The following is an 18,649-nucleotide window of genomic DNA, read 5'->3' on the forward strand; positions in this document are numbered from 1 at the left end:
GATTTGTAGTAGCAACGTTTTTATTTATTTTTTCAATCATTCATTGAACATGTTATCATTTACTTTGCTAGGTTCTAAAGGTTCAATGGTAAATAAAACACATATTGTTCTCCTTATATTGCTTCTAATTTATTACATATAAAAATAACAAATGGAACCAGAGCAAGAAAATAGAATTATGTAATGAATAATATATTAGAATAAGTCATCAAACATCAGTCTGACCCTCTGAGATACAGTTTGCTGATCCCTGGTCTACAGCATTTTTTCTTAATTAAGACCAAAAATTTCCCTTAGTCTTATAATGAGCAGAAAAAAGGACAGAGACAAAATGTAAGCAATTATAAAGCAAACATAATATTGAGCGTTGGTCATGTTCAGAATGTTTTCTCAGCACATTTTCTGCTGCTAACTCAACTGCCATAACTGAGTGTATAACTCAGCTAGTTCCTCTCACCGCTGTGGACATCTCCAATCAGAGACATTATAAGGAATGTCCAGAGATTTGTTGGAGCTGCGGGTGAAAATATTTTATGAAATAGTGGATTAGGAGACTTCTTTCACTTTCACGTGGATAAAAATAACTTCATGATAGGTCGAACCAAGACATTTAAGAATTGTAAAATGTAATGGGTAAAGAGAGGTGTAGAATTTCTTTCTGTTAGTTTTTATGACAAAGAAATGATATATATTGACATGTCTGTAATAATAATGACTATTGTTTATTGAATTGCAATTATGTGTCAGGCTCCATCGTAAGAAAATTTATTAAGAACATGGACTCTGAAGCTAGACTGTCTGGAGTTTGAATCCCAGCTCTGCCCCTTAAGAGCTTTGAGAACTGCAAGACACTTAAGGGCCTTCTGTTTAAATTTACTCACTTAAATTTACAAATGAAGTTAATACAAGTCATTGTGAGGTTTAAATTAGTAAGTAAATAATTATCACGAAGCAAATGCAATACAGTGAATAAATAAGTGAGGCATATAAACATGTAGAAGAATGCATGTGGCATGTTAAATGTGTCACAAGGTTCCTGTTGACAAACTAAGGCTCTCAGAGAGTTTGGTATTATTACACATGCTCTTCAATCTTTTTAAAGATGATAGGTCAATAATTTTTACTCTGTTGTGTCAATACGAAATCCATGTTCTTTCCACTCACATCACTGCTTCCTTATAATGATTTGAAGGAAATTTCAGCATTATTCTATCTTTATGATGTTAAAATCTTCCTTGTTCCCCTATGATTTTCCAGACTATCCTCCAATTTCCTCAGCTACTTTAAAAGTATAATCATATGGGGAATATATTTACATTACAATTTTAACAAAAAGACATATTTGTGGTTAAACTTTTACAGTGATCATAATTTAAGACCTATTCAAATTCTAGACATGCAGAATTGTTAGTCAAATAAATTTTAGGAAATTTAAGCTTTAAAATTTTATCAAACTTAATTTTTAAAAAATTATTTTATTGTCTCTTTCCAATAACAAGGAGGTAAGTAGATATATCGATAGTCGGGACTCAAATATCAGACCCCCAATGTATTAGCTGTGTCACAGATTATAGTGTCTTTCTGGCTGAGGGCAAATCACCTATTTCCACCTCTGTTTGGTGGAAATCATAAAAGGATAATTCCTAATTCATATGTTTTTGTTTGGTTTTACTTTTGTAAGGAAACAATCAGTTGACATTTGTAAAGTGCTTTAAAAATCCATGATAACAGAGTCATCAGTCAATAGCAGCAAATCTGTTTCTTATACAATTATAAATGAGCTATTTATTATGAGAGAAAATATACATAAAATTAATAGAATTGTCAATTAAATATTTTATGTATGTTTAACTTTGACACCTCTGAAGATAATAGAAATTACTATCATAGTAGTACCTGGAAAATAATTTTTTAAGTATTTTAACAAATTAAGGAGACTACTCTTCCCACAAGCATGCATTGTTGGTTAGTACATTATTATTTAAGCTTAAAAAACGATCTTAACCAACAACATAGATTTCTAAGGTTTATACATAAGAAACAGATAAATTATGCTCTGTGGTGTCAAAAATATTAAATGTATTCTTTAGTAACTTTGGTTGTAAACTGGACACAGGGTAAAAATTCAGTAAATAAACACTGAATTTTACTTAGTTTCACATGGCTTGAGAAAAATCTATAGCCAAATATTATGCAACTTATTTTCCTGCAAAGTGCATGGAGGTGTATTTATTTTTTAAAATCTCAGTACTGTTTAAAGTATTTCTTAAAGTGAACCTGGAGCAGATAATATTATTAAAAAAGAAACCTTTACAATGCCCAAATATCATTAAAAAATAAAATACATTATATTTCCTTTTGGGCTACATTTGGGAATATTTAATTATATCAGTTTAATATAGCTGGATGCATAGGAGTTATAAAACACTATGCAACTATTTTTCTTTAACTTATATGTGGATTACAGATATCTTGCAGATATGATAAAGACTATAAAGCCTTTTTCTGGGAAAGAATAGCCACAATATAACTGGTATACATCCAGGCACATGATGTTAAGAGAATAAATAGGAAGTGCAGCCCACTCCTGAGATTCCCAGAGATGTCTGGTCAAACATACCAGTTATAGACATAATTTTCCCCTTTTAAACTATAACTCAACTAGAGGGCTGGTGCATGAAAATTCATGCACTGGAGGGTGGGTCCCTCAGCCCAGCCTGCCCCCTCTCACAGTCCAGGAGCCCTTCGGGAGGCGACCCAGTGATCACGGGAAGGCGACGCCCCATCATACCTCTGCTGCTGCCACTGCTGGCAGTGCAAGCCTCGGCCAGCCCTGGTTACCTGAGCCTCGGGTGGCCCTGGGCGGCTGGGGGGCTGAGGGGACTGGGGGACTCTGGAGGCAAGCGTGCAGAGCTGAGGGGACTGTGTACAGCTATCTTGTGGCTGTGGGTGCTGCCATCTTTGAGGGCGGGGCAGTCAATTAGCATATTCCCTCCTTATTGGCTGTGGGTGCAGCCATCTTTGTGACAGCATGAGGGTCAATTAGCATATTCTCTCTTTATTAGATAGGATTGGCCCAATTAGCAATAATCCTACAAATGGTCATGGGTATCTTCAAGCCTTGGAAAGCTTAGAGTGTATGGTTAACTTTTCATAATCTTTAAGTTTCCCTTCCTGTGACGTTAACATCACCCTCTAGATTCTAGAGCAGTGGTTCTCAACCTTTTTAATGCCGCGACCCTTTAATATATTTCCTCATGTTGTGGCGACCCCCAACGATAAAATTATTTTCGTTGCTACTTCATAACTGTAATTTTGCTACTGTTAATGAATTGTAATGTAAATATCTGTGTTTTCCAATGGTCTTAGGCTCTACAGCAGCGATTCAATAATTTTATCGTTGGGGGTCGCCACAACATGAGGAACTGTATTAAAGGGTCGCGGCATTAAAAAGGTTGAGAACCACTGTTCTAGAGTCTAACAGGGGTGGGCAAACTTTTTGACTCGAGGGCCACAATGGGTTCTTAAACTGGACCGGAGGGCCGGAACAAAAGCATGGATGGAGTGTTTGTGTGAACTAATATAAATTCAAAGTAAAGGAGCGGAGGGGAGAGCAAGAGAACCCTCCGCTCTTTCGGCTCCGTGGGCCGGATAGAACAGCCGAACGGGCCGGATCCGGCCCGCGGGCCGTAGTTTGCCCACGGCTGGGTGTTCACTGGTCTTATACATTGAAGGAAAATTGCCAAAACCTGTTTCCTGCTGACAGAAGAAGCAGTCTTTCTCAACTAGGTTCCCCAGAATACTGAAAAAGAAACCAGAAGTGTGTGTGTGTGTGTGTGTGTGTGTGTGTGTGTGTGTGTGCGCGCGCGCGCACATATGCGTGTACACATGTATAGTGTATATATGTATGTAATATTTATACATTTATGTGTCTTAAACCTAGCCCCTATTAGCTATATAACCTTGATCTGTCACTTCTCTTTAAGTTTCAGACTTCTTGTCTCACTAACACAATAAGAAAAATTAATGGTGAATTGTAAAGTCTAATACAAATATATGATGTTAGTTTCACACAGAAAAACTGAGGAAAACCTTTTTTCCCCATAGTACCACTTTTTCTGTGCTGGTGAAGCAAAATTGGAAAGTATTAACACTACTACTAAAATAGATGATGGCCAGTGGTATTCACTGCTTATCAGGTAAGATATACTTATTTTCTTTCCCACTTAATCTTTTAAGTAGCAAAGACTTCCTCTGGGTATTGTTCTTACCATTTGAAAGTAGAGATTATCCTGATTAGTATTCACATGCACTTGTATGTGAATTAATGTTTATCAACCCATTCTGCCTTTTCTATTGTGCCCTTAAAATAGTACTGGGGAAAGAATGTTATAAGGATTACATTATCAACAAACTTACATAAGCAGATTATAAAAAGCCAAAAAAGCCTCATATTATTTTCTGCTTATAAGAATCATGAAAAAAAAACTGGTATTTTTTATATCAAAATAAAATATATTTACATTAGAAAATTTGGAACATCCAGAAAAACCATAAAGAAGACAATTAAGATGATCCATTATACCATAGTCAAAATAGAAACATTAACATATTATTATATTCCCAAAAGCTGTGTTTAAAGGTGACTCTATTCCAAAACCCTCACAAACATCAGGTATCATTCTGCCAATCTGATAAGTGAAAATGACATTTGCCCTTAATTTGCCTTCTTCAATTTTTAGTAAGGTTTAAATTTTAATATAGATTTAGTGTCTTTTTGTTATGTGTTTTGCCTCTTCCACCTTTAAGTATGCTTTAAAACACCTCCATCCTTATCTAATATGTAGACTGAAGTAAATTATTTGGTAATGACAATATATTATTATATAATAAAAATTGTTATCTACTTAGCACCAATAAAGAAGAAAGTAAAGAGGCCAAAACAGAAGCTGGGAAAAGACGTTGAAGGAAAGGTTTTAAGGAAACCTTCTTTTCTACCTTCCTTAGACCAGAACTATCTAAATCCTGTTGTCTAAAGTACATATTCTTAAGAAAATTGAAAAAAAAAAAAAAAACAGTCTATTATCAACAAAATTGAGGAAAGGCTACGTGACATATACCTCTCCTGACTAATCACAATGTGCATGAGCATTTTAAGATCTCTGTAATCCTGTTTACTGAAGTCTCACATGCTTTGCTTAACTCAAGACATGGACACAGAACCCTTAACATTTATTTGCTTAGCATTTTCACCTCACACATAACTATTGTCGGGGGCAATGCACTATGGGAAATGCTATCTGCCTAGGTAATAATTTCTCTGCTCAGATACTGCCACTGTCTTAGGGGAAAGCAATGACCTAATGACCTTATTTTACCTATTATTCCTTTGAAGGCTCTGTCTTCAAGCACTGGGGCAGCAGTAGGAATTATGTCACAAAAGACATTTTGGCTCCTCCAGGAAACTAAAAGGCAAATGAGAGGTGATGGGAGAGGCAGAGGGGTGCACCAGAAGAAGCTGTCTGGCCTGGGGTGTTTTGGAAAAGGTTTAAAAAATAAATGAGAACACAGCAATTGTAGTTACAGTTTATTATACACCAACTTTGTGTCCATTATAATTATGTTACATATATGAATTTTTTGTTTCAAAAAGCAAATTTAATTATTAATCAAATTCCCAGATGCAAAACTGAAAGGTAAAGAGATTAAATACTGAAAGTAACATAGTTAGAAAACAGCACAGTTTGGCTACTCTTTCTCCAAAACCTATGAATAACTTTTAAGTCATGTGCCTTCTGATCAATTATAGAAAATATAATTTGATTTATTTTTTACTATCCTAAAAGAACCGCTGTAGGTTCAAGATAAGATAAATACAATAATTATAAATTACCTGCCCAGTAAACAAAACTAACAGCAGCAAGAACAAAATTAGCACAAATTAATTAACCACCATGTGCCAGATGCTTTACAAACACATAACTATATCTAGTCATCAGAAAACTCATAATGCCCTAATACCCATTGTATTGATTAGGCTGGGCTGCTGTCACAACGTACCACAGACTATGTGGCTTAAACAACAGAAATTTAGTCTAAGATGAAGGTATTGGCAGGGTGGTTTTTTTCTGAGGCCTCTCTCCTTGGCTTGTAGATGACTGTGTTTTCCCTGTGTCTTCACATAATATTCCTCAATGTGTATTGTGTCCTATTTTCTTCTTATAAGGATATCAGTCATGTTGGATGAGTGTTCATTCACCTAATGACCTTATTTTGCTTATTATTCCTTTGAAGGCTCTGTCTTCAAACACAGCCACATTCTGAAGTACTGAGGGTTTGGACTTCAACATATGAATTTTGGGGAGACATAATTCAGTCTAAAACACTCATTTTGCATATTTGGAACTGAGACTAGGAGAAAGTAGACAACTTTGTTGTTAGCCTGTGGTAGGGCAAGGTCAGAACCCGGATCTCCTGCCCCTGACTTGATAATTTTTTCTACTATAACGAGCCTATTCCGTGTTTTAAAAATGACAACATATTATGAAAATTGTTCTTAAAAGAAACATTAAATGTGAAAAAATTTTTAAATCTCAAGAATACCTATTTTTCACTATCCTCATTACGTGTTACTTTTAAGGATACTTAACAACAAAAAATATTGCTCTAACCAGTTTGGCTCAGTGGATAAAGCATTGGCCTGCACACTGAAGGGTTCCAGGTTCGATTCCGGTCAAGGGCATGTACCTTGGTTGAGGGCACATCCCCAGTAGGGGATGTGTGGGAGGCAGCTGATTGATGTTTCTCTCTCATCAATGTTTCTAACTCTCTATCCCTCTCCCTCCGTCTCTGTAAAAATGAATAAAATATATTAAAAAAATTTCACTTGTTATATGACTATTACTTTTTTGTAATGTACATGCACTGCCGCTTTTTTTTTAAGTAGTTAATAACCTGTCTACATCTGGTCTAAATTTATCTCAATTCAGAAATATTTCTTCACAGGTCCTTGGTTTTCATTATTTTTTGTTTGTTTGTTTGAAGTAAAGGAAAATTTCTAGAAATCTGTTTTTTAAGATTATTATCTATAAAGAGCAAGAATGAGAGCGGGGGTCCATTAATTTTAGTTTTCTACACCTTTAAAATATACTTCTAGAAATAAAAATAAAAAATCTTCAATTTTAAGTTTAACTCAATTCAAGAATGTTGTTGTCATTTTTTTTTTTACCATTAACATACTCTTTAAAGGTAAATTGTATGCATGCATTTCACACCCAACTTTGCACTCCTTCATCTCCTTTCTGTTGAATGATGACAGTCCCTTTGAATATGAACATAGAAGTATCTTTCCTCACATGCTGTTATGAAATTGGGAGGAAAAAGAACAGCAAGATTACACTCAACAATGATGAATGGCTCTATCAAAAAGAGTGAAACTAATATCCCCCGTTGAAAAAGTAACTGAGTTCATTATTTTTTAGAACAAGGAAAGACAAGGTTGTTCTGCAGCGCATGACCCTTTTGAAAAAGAATTGTGATTGCTTAACCTAACAAAAGTAGGAAGGGAAATAGGAGAGCTTAAATCAGGTGAAATATACAGTGGCATAATAAAGACAAACATACTGACAACTATTTCAGTGAGAAATTAACTGTAGCTGTTGCTCATCTTTTAATGAAAGGGAAAGTGAAACCAAACCACAGATGTTAGGCTGTGGAATAACAAAAGGCAAAACAAGCACACATAGGTATGCTTGTCACCCACTCTTGAAAACCATGGGTGTTTGTAAGCAGGAGGTGTGGAGAGAGATTAAGATGGTGGTACATGTATTCTTTGACAAACACAAAGATGACAGTGTGATATTATACTTTATGTCTGTTATACTTATAATGCTTAATGCATGAGTCATATTAATTACATTATTAATATGTGGACGAAAAGGAGCCACTTGCTAACCTAACTCAGGGAAGGCCTGCATGGTTGTTTTGCAAACCATGACCTAAAGTAACCACAAAGGAAAGTCTGAAAGTAAAACCTTTTAATTAAAAAGCAGTTTAGAGTGGGTAGTCATGTCCTAGGCTAGTTTCTTTCCGGACAAAGATCAATTTTTTAAAACATATGTATTTTTATTGATTTCAGAGAGGAAGGGAGAGGGAGAGAGATAGAAACATCAGTGATGAGAGAGAATCATTGATTGGCTGCCTCCTGCACACACCCCCACAGGGGATGGAGCCTGCAACTCAGGCATGTTCCCTTGACCAGAATCAAACCCGGGACCCTTTAGTCTGCAGGCCGACGCGCTATCCACTGAGCCAAACCAGCTAGGGCCAAAGATCAATTTTTGATCTTTACTGAGCCTATTGTCTTTTTGCATCTAAGATAACTCACCCGTGGCATGTTAGGGTAACCTGTAACTTCCCTTTTTCCGGACCCCTCAAGACACAACACACGCCGCCAGGGCGCAGGCCACAGAGTTCCTCATCGTATTGTTATCCTGTGAATTGTTGACTGTTAACTATCCCGTACCCACCTGTGTAAAAGAAGCATGTGTCTATCATTTTACTTTTTATCCAGTCTCAGAGGTTTCCCCGCTTTGCTTTCTCCTTCCTCCCTAATTTATCACCAATGGATTTCATGTAACCCATGTACATCTCCTCCTTTGATCATAATGTATAAAAATAGGTGAAAAATTGCCATTCTCCAGAGCATTATCCCAATATGTTGCGATTTTGCTTCCTGGCAATTGTCAACAGTTTGGCTCAAATAAACTCACAAAAATTCTTTACAAGTTTAAATGTGTCTTACATAAAAAAATATACCACGTGTTACTTATATTATAAACATCATAAAATATTTCCATTATAGTATATCTTATAATTATATTATTACACTACAAATTTCATTATATATATTACATTATTATTATGTATATTATATACATAATTAATATATTATTACTAGAGGCCCGGTGAACAACATTCATGCACTCGGGTGGGGGGCTCCGTCAGCCCAGCTTACATCCTCTCACAGTCTGGGACCCCTCGGGGGATGTCCATCTGCTGGCTTAGGCCTGCTCCCTGCAGCAGGCGGACATCCTCCAAGGAGTCCTTAGCTCTGCCACAGAGGCAGGAGAGGCTCCCGCCACAGCCACTGTGCTCTCCAGCCATGAGCCCAGCTCTTGCATTGAGCGTCTGCCCCCTGGTGGTCAGTGCGTGTCAGAGTGACCAGTCGTTCTGCCATTTGGTCAATTTGCATATTAGCCTTTTTATTATATAGGATATTATATTTTAAGTCTTAATTAACATCTACCTTTGTTCTTGAAAAGAACAAAGATAGAAATAAATTAGGTTCTTCTCACCTCCTCAAATATGGAACTTTAAAGTTTTTTTAAGTGCCTACCATTAAAAATGCATCCATGCATTTAAAAATTCCCTTCACTTACTGCCTTAATCTTTAGCTCCATGGTCTACATCCTGATTTGTAAGTAAATTGCATAAACTCCATCCATTCTCTTAGAGCTGTCTCATGGTGATTTTGTTGGTTTGGCCCTTGGTTTGGGGGTAGGCAGCTCCTGAACTAAGATCTCTACAGAACCAAATAAACTGGGACAAATGAGAAACATCTTCAGTTACCCTTGAGAAAACCATTTATCAATTACTGTTTACAATTATGTAGATGTGTAATAAATTGTGTTGAGTTTTTAAAAAGAGGATCATGGTTATGTGAACAGTAAATGAGATTTAAGACGACTGACTTATAACAATGAAACCCACACATTCTCTCAAGTGATATTGAAATGAATACAAAGCCTGTACTACACTACATTATTTCTGTTAAATGATGATAAGATGATGTTTCTTAAGTCAGTAATAATATCAAAGGAGAAGGAGAAGAAGAAGGAAATAATGTATATTTGAAACCATTTAGGTAAGAAAGAATGAGGAAAAGATTGAAAGTACAAAGGTAGTCAGTTAGTATTGGGCATCGAATGCCACATTAAGATCTATAAACTACATTATGTGCAATATTGACCTACTGGAGAATTTTTAAGTAAGGGTACGGATATCAGGATCAAATGAGTATTCACTTTTCTTTTCTTTTTTTTTAAATATACTTTATTGCTTTTTTACAGAGAGGAAGGGAGAGGGATAGAGAGTTAGAAACATCGATGAGAGAGAAACATTGATCAGTTGCCTCCTGCACACCTCCTACTGGGGATGTGCCTGCAACCAAGGTACATGCCCTTGACCGGAATCGAACCCGGGACCCTTCCGTCCGCAGGCCAACGCTCTATCCACTGAGCCAAACCGGTTAGGGCAGTATTCACTTTTCTTAACAGGAGATCCACTCCACAGTGTCTTCCTCTCTGCCTTGGTCCCTTGTAATTGATATGTATAGATTACATTAGTGGGCTCTCTTTTGAAGTTCTAACTTTCACTATCTCAGAATGTGACATACCTATTTTGAGACAGAGTCTTTAAAGACGTAATCAAGTTAAACTGAGGTTACTGGTGTGGGCCCTAACCCAATATGACCAGTATCCTTATGAAAAGGGGGAATGAAGACACAAAGAAAGCCACACACAGAGGGAAGACAATGTAAAGGCACAAGAAGAAGGTGACCATCTATAAGCCACGGAGAGAGACCTGGAACAGATCCTTCCCTCACAGTCCTCAGAAGGAACCAACTCTGCCAACACCTTGATCTCGAACTTCTATTTTGCAAAATTGTGAGTCGGGCAATACATTTTATTAAGCTGCCCAATTTGTGGGACGTTGTTGAGGCAGTCCTAGAAAACTAATACAAGTTCCCTTGTCCTCTGGCTTCCGGTGGGGTTCAGTCATTGGGAAACACTAGCAGGAACTTCAAGGGCAAAGGAAATGATGTCAGGATTTTTACAAATGATAAGCAAATGGTGTTCTCGGCCTTGACTGGTATTCCAGAGGCTGACTCAGTCCCTCTAGGAAATGTCTAGGCTCTTGGCAGATGGCCCTCTCTCCCAAGTTCTGATAACTTTTTCTTACTAGAAGCCTGTAGATGTAAAAATGGTATCAGAGTAATTATTTTGTGGTCCTAGAATAGTACATTATCCCATGTGGCTTTCCTACCCTCTGGACATACCTTTGTAAAGAGTTCATATTTATTCAACCTTATTCAAGTTATGTTAGATTAAATATGCCATGTGTTTGGGGCTGAAAACATGAGTCTCCTTCAGTCAGCATGGCAGAACATAAATGGCTGGTTCACTGGGGTTGGCCCAGAAGTGGCCCACCTCACTTCTCATGGCATTCTGTTGGCCAGAACTTAATCATGTGCACACCCCGAATGGCAAAGGAGGCTGGGAAAGTTTTTACAGCTTTGCAGCTAGGAAGAAGAGAGATCAACTAAAACAATGTGGAATAGACACGGTAAGTATTTCTACAAGAGAAAATAAGATAAATGTGGGCCTTTGGAGATAAAGACAAAAATAATCAGTAAACACTTTATAACACTTAGTAGTTTAATTTAAACCTCAGTATTTATATGTATTTTAATCTTGGCTCTGAGTGGGTTATTGAACTGCTTCTAGAAGAAATAGAAATTAATGTATATAATATTTACTTAAGTATATATAACTTGCTCAAAAATTCATGCAATATCAGATTACATGGTGTAAATAATTTCATTTTGTTGTCTTTCTATGACTTAAATTATCCCAATAGATAACTATATTACTTAAAGTATGGTGCACAATGCTTAAGAATGACAAATTATTTCATCTTCACACTATAAACCATAAACTTTTTATCTCTTTGAGTGGTAGAAATATTAAAATGCAGCAGATTGTATATTTAAAAAACAGAGCAGTCTGAAAGGAAAATTATATATATACTAGAGGTCCGGTGCACAAAATTCGTGCATGGGGGAGGGAAGTGTCCCTCAGCCCAGCCTGCACCCTCTCCAATCTGGGACCCCTTGAGAAATGTCCGACTGCCCATTTAAGCCCAATCCCGGTGGGATCAGGCCTAAACGGGCAGTCGGACATACCTCTCACAATCCAGGACTGCTGGCTCCCAACTGCTCACCTGCCTGCCTTCCTGATTGCCCCTAACCGCTTCTGCCTGCCAGCCTGATCACCCCCTAACCACTCCCCTGACAGCCTGATTGATGCCTAACTGCTCCCCTGCCAGCCTGTTTGCCCCTAACTGCCCTCCCCTGCAGGCCTGGTCACCCCTAACTGCCCACCCCTGCAGGCCTGGTCCCCCCAACTGCTCTCCCCTGCAGGCCTGGGTCCCTCCCAACTGCCTTTCCCTGCAGGCCTGGTTTCCCCCAACTTCCCTCCTCTGCCGGTTTGGTCACCCCTAACTGCCCTCCCCTGCTGGCCTGATTGCCCACAACTGCCCTCCCTTGCAGGCCTGGTCCCTCCCAACTGCCCTCCCCTGCTGGCCATCTTGTGGCAGCCATCTTGTGTCCACATGGGGGCAGGATCTTTGACCACATGGGGGCAGCCATCCTGTGAGTTGGAGTGATGGTCAATCTGCATATTACTCTTTTATTAGATAGGATAGAGGCCTGGTGCATGGGTGGGGGCCAGCTGGTTTGCCCTGAAGGGTGTCCCGGATCAGGGTGGGGGTTCCCTTGGGGCATGGGGCGGCCTGGGCAAGGGGCCTGTGGTGGTTTGCAGGCTGCCCACACCCCCTGGCGACCCAAGCAGAGGCCCTGGTATCTGGGGTTTATTTATCTTCTACAATTGAAACTTTGTAGCCTGGAGCGGAGCCAAGACTCCTGCTTGTTCCATGGCGGCAGCCATTTTTGGAGGGATTTATGTATTTTCTATAATTGAAACTTTGTAGCCTTAAGCGGAGGCCTGGGCCGGCCAGGGTGTGCGGAAAGCTTGGCTTCCTTCATCGCCACGGGCAACCCTAGCCTCCTACTCTTTCCAGCTCCGTGGCTGCCGCCATTTCTGTTTGGGTTTATGTATCTTCTATCATTGAAACTTTGTAGCCTTGAGTGGAGGCCTAGGCCGGCAAGGGCAGGCAGAAAGCTTGGCTTCCTCCATTGCCGGGGAAACCCAAGCCTCCCTCCTGCTCCCTGTGGCTGTAGCCATCTTGGTTGGGTTTATTTGCATATTCACTCCTGATTGGCTGGTGGGCATGGCTTGTGGGCATGGCTTGTGGGTGTAGTGGAGTGATGGTTAATTTGCATATTACTCTTTTATTAGATAGGATTTTATTTTATATATACACACATATACACACAAAGAAATTGTTTTTATATATGTTATATAAGTATTTATGAACAGAGACAATTAGAATATTGTTACAGTAGTAAGCATCAAAGTTTTGCACTTCTTTTGAAGATATTAATAGTAAAGCTGAGGTATTGATATGTGTCAAGCAGAGCAGGAATGCTTTGGCTCAGAGTGCTGGAAAATCAGTGAGGTGGAAAAGGAAAGAAAGAAACCATTTAACCCCTTTCTAAAAAAATAAAGGTTTCTTTTCTCTAATGAAATATGCACATTATTGCATTAATCTTTTTATTAACAATGTCAGTAGTGTCAAGAAAAACGTGCCAATGGAATAATGATTTTACTTCAACTTGAGCAAAATAAAGAATGAACAATTGGCTTTGACTCTAAAATGATACTTATACTTACAGAAGCAGCAAAATATTCGTCTTACATAAACCTTTTTTTTTTTACTGCCCTCCCAATAGTATATATTCAGTCAGCACAAAACAGTGAATAGGAGTGAAATTTTGTCATTTAAGTATGGAAAATAGACTTCTAAAATATAATATACATAGGTCATTTAATCCCATTAGTAACTAAGCATTTTTACAGTTAGAATTTAAATTCAATTTATTCAAATACTCTAGTAAATTGAATACCAGTTACCTTTTAGAAACTATTTTATTTTATTTTTAATATATTTTTTATTATTTAAAGTATTACATGTAGTAGTACATATATCTCTTTTTTTCCCCCCTTGACCTTCCCCCAGCTCTCCTACCCCCTGTCACATGCCTTCATCCCACCCCCACAGTGTCTTGTGTCCATTGGTTGTGCTTATATCCATGCATACAAGTCCTTTAGTTAATCTCTTTCCCCCCCTCCCCAACACTCCCCAGCCTTCCCACTGTAACTTGACAGTGTGTTTGGTGCTTTACTGCCTCTGTATCTATCTTATTTTTTATCAGGTTATAATGTTCTTTATTTTCCATAAATGAGTGAGATCATGTGGTATTTTTCTTTCATTGCCTGGCTTATTTCACTTAACATAATGCTCTCCAGGTGCATCCATGCTGCTGCAAATGGTAAGAATTCCTTCTTTTTAAAGCAGCGTAGTATACCATTGTGTAGATGTACCATAGTTTTCTAATCCACTCATCTGCTGATGGGCACTTTGGCTGTTTCCAAATCTTAGCTATGGTGACTTGTGCTGCTATGAACATAGGGGTGCATATATCCTTTCTGATTGGTGTTTCTAGTTTCTTGGAATATATTCCTAGAAGTGGGATTACTGGGTCAAATGGGAGTTCCATTTTTAGTTTTTTGAGGAATCGTCATATTGTTCTCCACAGAGACTGCACCAGTCTGCATTCCCACCAGCAGTGCACGAGGGTTCCTTTTTCTCTGCATCCTCGCCAGCACTTGTCATTTGTTGATTTGTTGATGATTGCCATTCTGACAGGTGTGAGATGGTACCACATTGTCATTTTGATTTACATCTCTCAGATAATTAGTGATTTTGAGCATGTTTTCATATGTCTCTTGACCTTCTGTGTGTCTTCTTTCAAAAAGATTCTATTTAGGTCCGTTGCCCATTTTTTTATGGGATCATTTATCTTCCTTTTATTAAGTTGTATGAGTTCCCTGTAGATGTTGGAGATTAAACCTTTATCAGTGATAACATTTGCAAATATCTTCTCCCATACAGTGGGCTTTCTTGTTGTTTTATTGATGGTTTCTTTTGCTGTACAGAGCTTTTTATTTTGATGTAGTCCCATTTGTTTATTTTCTCTTTAGTTTCCATTGCCCTAGGAGCGGTATCAGTGAAGAAATTGCTTCAACATATGTCTGAGATTTTGCTGCCTGTGGATTCCTCTAGTATTTTTATGGTTTCCTGTCTTATGTTTAAGTCCTTTATCCATTTTGAGTTTATTTTTGTGTATGGTGTAAGTTGGTGGTCTAGTTTCATTTTTTTGCATGTATCTGTCCAATTTTCCCAACACCATTTATTGAAGAGACTGTCTTGACTCCATTGTATGCTCTTGCCTCCTTTGTCAAATATTAATTGAGCATAGTGGTTAGGGTCAATATCTGGGTTCCCTATTCTATTCCATTGGTCTATATGTCTGTTCTTGTGCCAGTACCAGGCTGTTTTGAGAACAGTGGCTTTGTAATACAGCTTGAAATCTGGTATTGAGATCCCCCCTACTTTGTTCTTCTTTCTCAGGATTGCTGTGGCTATTCGGGGTCTTTTTTTATTCCAGATGAATTTTTGGAGAGTTCTTTCTAGGTCTGTGAAATATGCCGTTCGTATTTTAATGGGGAGTGCATTGAATTTATAGATTGCTTTGGGTAGTATGGACATTTTAATGATGTTGATTCTATAAATCCATGAACATGCTATGTTCTTCCATCTGTTTATGTCTTCCCCTACCTATTTTTTCAGTGTCCTATAGTTTTCCGCATATAGGTCTTTTACCTCCTTAGTTAAGTTTATTCCTAGGTATCTTAATTTTTTTTGGTGGAATGGTAAATGGGATTGCTTTTTTAGTCCCTCTTTCTGTAAGTTCACTATTGATGTATAGAAATGCCATAGATTTCTTGGCGTTAATTTTGTATCCTGCTACATTGGCTAATTCATTTATTAAGTCTATTAGTTTTTTGATGGAGTCTTTCGGATTTTTATGTACAATATCATGTCATCTACAAATAAGGACAGCTTTACTTCTTCTTTTCCAATTTGCATGCCTTTTATTTCTTCTTCTTGTCTAATTGCAATAGCTAATACTTCCAGTGCTATGTTGAATAGGAGTGGTGAGAGTGGGCATCGCTATCTTGTTCCTGTTCTTAGGGGAAATGGTTTTAGTTTTTGCCCATTGAGTATGATATTGGCTGTGGGTTTATCATATATGGCTTTTATTATTTTGAGGTATGATCCTTCTATTCCCACCTTGTTGAGAGTTTTTATCAAGAAAGTGTGTTGGATTTTGTCAAATGCTTTTTCTGCATCAATTCATATGACTATGTGGTTTTTATCTCTCAATTTTTCATGTGATGTATCACGTTTATTGATTTGCGGATATTGTACCATCCTTGCATTCCTGAGATAAATCCTACCTGGTCATGGTGTATGATCTTTCTGATGTACTGCTGGATCTGATTTGCTAGAATTTTGTTGAGGATTTTGGCATCTACGTTCATGGGGGATATTGGCCTGTAATTCTCTTTCATTGTGTTCTCTTTATCTGGTTTTGGTATTAGGGTGATACTGGCTTCATAGAAGGAGCTTGGAAGTGTTCCTTCCTCTTGAATTTCTTGGAATAATCTGAGGAGGATAGGCTTATTTCTTCCTTAAATGTTTGATATAACTCCCCTGTGAAGCCATCTGGCCCTGGGCTTTTGTTTGCTGGAAGCTTTTTGATGAATGCTTCAATTTCTTCCATAACTTTTGGCCTATTGAGATGTTCAGATTCTTTCTGATTGAGTTTTGGAAGGTTATATTTTCTAGGAATATGTCCATTTCCTCCAGGTTGTCCAATTTGTTGGAAGAGAGTTGTTCATAGCATTTTTTTAACAATGCTTTGTATTTCGGTGGGGTCTGTTGTTATTTCTACTCTTTCATTTCTGATTTTGTTTATTTGGTTCCTCTCTCTTTGCTTCTTGGTGAGCCTGGCTAGAGGATCATCAATCTTGTTTATCCTTTCAAAGAACCAGCTCTTGGTTTTGTTGATCTTTTGTATTGTGTTTTTTTTTGTTTTGTTTTGTTTTGTTGTTTTTTTTGTCTTTATGTCATTTATCTCCGCTCTGATCTTTATTATTTCCTTCCTTCTGCTTACACTGGGCTTTTCTTGTTGCTCTCTTTCTAACTCTTTGAGTTGTAGGGTTAGGTAATTTATTACCACTGTTTCTTGTTTTTTGCAGTAGGCTTGTAGAGCTATGAACTTCCCTCTCAAGACTGCTTTTGCTGTGTCCCATAAATTTTGGATGGTTGTGTTTTCATTGTCGTTTGTTGCCATGATGTTTTTTATTTCTTCCTTGATCTCTCTGGTAACCCAGTCATTGTTTAATAGCATGCTATTTAGTCTCCATGTGTTTGATTTTTTTGGATTGTTTTTATTGTAGTTGATTTCCAGTTTTATGCCACTGTGATCTGAGAAGATGCTTGATATGATTTCTATCTTCTTGAATTTGAAGAGACTTTGCCTATGACCCAATATATGGTGTATCTTTGAAAATGACCCATGTGCACTTGAGAAGAATGTATATTCTGTGGCTTTGGGGTGAAATGTTCTAAAGATGTCAATTAATTCCATCTGGTCTAGTGAGTCATTTAGGATTGATGTTTCTTAACTGATTTTTGTTTAGAGGATTTGTCCAATTGTGATAGTGGGGTATTAAAGTCTCCTACTATGATTGCATTGCTTTCAATCTCTCCCTTTATATCCTCCCGGAGTTTTTTTTTATGTATTTGGGTGCTCCTGTATTGGTTGCATATATGTTTACCAGAGTTATTTCTTCTTGTTGGATTGCTCCCTTTAGTATTATGAAGTGGCCTTCCTTATCTCTTGTTATGTCCTTCACTTTGAGATCTAATTTGTCAGATATAAGTATTGCTACCCCAGTTTTTTTTCATTTCCTTTCATCTGAAAAACCTTTTTCCATCCCTTCACCCTCAGTTTGTGTGCATTTTTTCCTGAGGTGGGTTTCTTGTAGACAGCAGATATATGGGTCATGTTTTCTTATCCAGTCCGTTACCCTATGTCTTTTAATTGGGGCATTTAATCCATTTACTTTTAAAGTTATTATTGATAGGTACTTATTTGTCACCATTTTTGTTCTTTACCCCTATGTTTCTTCTTTGCTTCCTATTTCTTTTTTTATAGCAGACCCTTTAGCATTTCTTGTATTGCTGCTTTGGTGGTAATAAATTCCCTTAGTCCTTTTTGTCTGTGAAGCTCCTGATTTCACCTTCAATTTTGATTGATAGCCTTGCTGGGTACAGTATTCTTGGATTCAGACCCTTCCTTTGCATGATTTTGTATATTTCATTCCATTCCCTTCTGGCCTGATTAGTTTCCGTTGAGAAAGCAGTTGCTAGTCTGATGGGGGGGGGGGGTTCCTTTGTAGGTAACTTTCTGTCTCTGGCCACTTTTAAGATTCTTACTTTGTCATTGGTGTTTGCCATTTTAATTATAATGTGCCTCGGCATCTGTCTTTTGGAGTTCATTTTGCTTGGGACTCTGTGGGCTTCTTGGATTTGTGTGGGGTTTTTTCTACCCTATATCAGGGAAGTTTTCTGTCATTATTTCTTCTAAACAGGTTTTCTATTCCTTGCTCAGTTTCCTCTCCTTCTGGCACTCCTATTATGCGGGTGTTGTTTTGTTTCATATTGTCCCAATGTTCCCTTAGGCTCTCCTCCTGCTTTTTAATTTTGTTTTCTA

At 37.7% G+C, this 18,649-nt stretch overlaps 1 protein-coding gene across 1 annotated transcript in view; it reads left to right on the forward strand.

The window, feature by feature from the left end:
• The window catches only part of EYS (eyes shut homolog), a gene marked incomplete at both ends in the record, with an annotated part of 1,444,019 nt that overhangs the window by 820,933 nt on the left and 604,437 nt on the right, over positions 1 to 18,649 (forward strand). Inside the window, 1 exon segment of the mRNA XM_080665107.1 lies at positions 4,108 to 4,199. Within this exon segment, the coding sequence (XP_080521233.1) occupies positions 4,108 to 4,199 (92 nt within the window).

Source organism: Plecotus auritus (assembly GCF_963455305.1).
Source record: "Plecotus auritus genome assembly, chromosome: 4".
Classification (NCBI taxonomy): Eukaryota; Metazoa; Chordata; class Mammalia; order Chiroptera; family Vespertilionidae; genus Plecotus; species Plecotus auritus.